Genomic DNA, 2,500 nt, shown 5'->3' with positions numbered 1-2,500 from the left:
TAATAATAATAATAATAATAATAATAATAATAATAATAAAATATCTCGTTCGTGTACAAATATTAAAGTCAAAAGAACACATTCTATCAATTTTTCTTCAATGTCAACCTAGCAACTGATTATGAATTAACTGTCAATAAAAGCTATGTTCGCCTTAATAGTAATGTTCCAAAATATTCGCGATAAACTGACCTTGGTAACTGAAAGAAGCTGTTCTTTTGCAAGAGTTATTCAGAATATAATATCACAACTTCAAAGATTTAAAATAAGGCGAACTTTAGAAGTTAAATGACATAATTATACATTTATAGAATTACGTTTAAATGTAGCATTTATGAGATTAAATCAAAATGTAGCAATTAGAAGATTAAGTTTAAATATAGCATTTATGAAATTAAGTTCAATGGTAGAATTTATTAGATTGCGTTTAAATGTAATATCTATGGGATTAAGTTAAAATGTAGCAATTAAATATTGTTTGAATACTAGCTACTTGCAAATTACAGGCACAAAATGAAGAGGACGTAGAATAACAGAAGGAACGGAGCCTCATACAATAACCAGCCTATTATCTGGATTAACAAACACTTTTGCTTTGTCTGCAAGAAACACGGGGACTAAGGTTGACTTACTCGCAAGTCAACACAAACTACCAGCTTGGAAATTCAAATATAACTCTATAAATTATATTCGTTTTTTTTATCTATAATATCTTATATAAAAATCAGAATTAAATTTTTGTTTTCATTCTAACGCAGATATTTTGATAATCTTTTTTTATCTATATTATCTTATATAAAAAATAGAATTAAATTTTCGTTTTCTCAAACGCAGATATTTTCATAATCACGTACCAAAAACACTGGGAATTATTTGTATAGGCAGTTTACGTGAAATTAATTCGTCTAGGTGAACATCATTATATCAAAATTACATTTATCATCACTTGAAAAGCAGTTTCTATATACTCTATAACAAATAAGCCTTTTATTTGTTCTTCCAAAAAAAAGCATCTTCAAATACATATCAAATATAAATAATTATCTTCGTCTAGGTGAAAATCATTATATTAAAATTACCTTTATCATCAATTGAATCGCTGTTTCTATATACTCTATAACAAAAAAAAGCCTTTTATTTGTTCTTCCAAAAAAGCATAAAAAATACATATCAAATATAAATAATTATCTTCGTCTAGGTGAACATCATTATATTAAAATTACATTTATGATCAATTGAATCGCTGTTTCTATATACTCTATAACAAAAAAGCCTTTTATTTGTTCTTCCCAAAAAAAAGCATAAAAAAATATACATTAAATATAAATAATTATCTTCGTCTAGGTGAACATCATTATATTAAAATTACATTTATCATCACTTGAATCGCTGTTTCTATATACTCTATAACAAAAAAGCCTTTTATTTGTTCTTCAAAAAAAAAATTATTTGTTCTTCCAAAAAAAAAATTATTTGTTCTTCCCAAAAAAAAATTATTTGTTCTTCCAAAAAAAAAATTATTTGTTCTTCCCAAAAAAAAATTATTTGTTCTTCCAAAAAAAAAAATATTTGTTCTTCCAAAAAAAATTATTTGTTCTTCCAAAAAAAAAATTATTTGTTCTTCCAAAAAAAAAAAGCATCAACAAATACATATCAATTATAAATAATTATCACAATACCAATAAATAACAATGAAGAAAAAGTACTCACCTGATTGGCTTTGTTTATCTGCTTTTTGAGGCCGGCAAACGCCATGATGCCGGTTGTGGGTGACTTCTTCTATTCGACACAAAGGATTATAATAAGTCACTGAATAACTTATAATTCGACGCAGTGGCCTCCCGTCGAACACTGCGTCGGAGATCGACGTTTCGAATTTACGCACTTACGCTTTATCACAACCGTTTCATCCGTCACACTCCAGATTTACGCTCGTGACAGGCCACCTGTGGAATGGGAGAGACAGAAGAAAAGGAGGTTAATGGTACGGTTTAAGCCAAATTACGTTGAGAGAGAGAGAGAGAGAGAGAGAGAGGAGAGAGAGAGAGAGAGAGAGAGAGAGAGAGAGAGAGGAGAGAGAGAGAGAGAGAGAGTTATTTTTAAAATTATAAATAATAATAATAATAATAATAATAATAATAATAATAATAATTTTGAAATTAATAATAATAATAATAATAATAATAATAATAATAATGATAATTTTAATAATAATAATAATAATGATAATAATAATATAAATAATAATAATAATAATAATAACAATATTAATAATTTTAATAATTTTAATAATAATAATAATAATAATAATAATAATAATAATAATAATAATAATAATTATTATTATTATTATTATTATTATTATTAGTATAATAATATTTCATAGACTTTTTATTCCATCCGCGGAGACTCCATTCGCTCTAAATGCTGTGGTTCATAATGATATTCGAAAGTAATTAATTTCTCTTTTTACTTTTAATTCAGAACATAAATCCCTGAT

The 2,500-nt window shown here is 25.6% G+C and overlaps 1 protein-coding gene across 1 annotated transcript in view; it reads right to left on the bottom strand.

Moving 5' to 3' along the window:
* Positions 1 to 2,500, bottom strand: part of EndoA (endophilin-A) — a 443,293-nt gene that overhangs the window by 229,841 nt on the left and 210,952 nt on the right. Inside the window, exon 2 of the mRNA XM_068377602.1 lies at positions 1,711 to 1,946. Within this exon, the coding sequence (XP_068233703.1) occupies positions 1,711 to 1,755 (45 nt within the window). The 5' untranslated portion in view covers positions 1,756 to 1,946. The remainder of the gene's footprint in view (positions 1 to 1,710; positions 1,947 to 2,500) is intronic.

This window comes from Palaemon carinicauda, chromosome 7 (assembly GCF_036898095.1).
Source record: "Palaemon carinicauda isolate YSFRI2023 chromosome 7, ASM3689809v2, whole genome shotgun sequence".
Classification (NCBI taxonomy): domain Eukaryota; kingdom Metazoa; phylum Arthropoda; class Malacostraca; order Decapoda; family Palaemonidae; genus Palaemon; species Palaemon carinicauda.
This window is presented reverse-complemented; position numbering and strand designations above follow the sequence as displayed.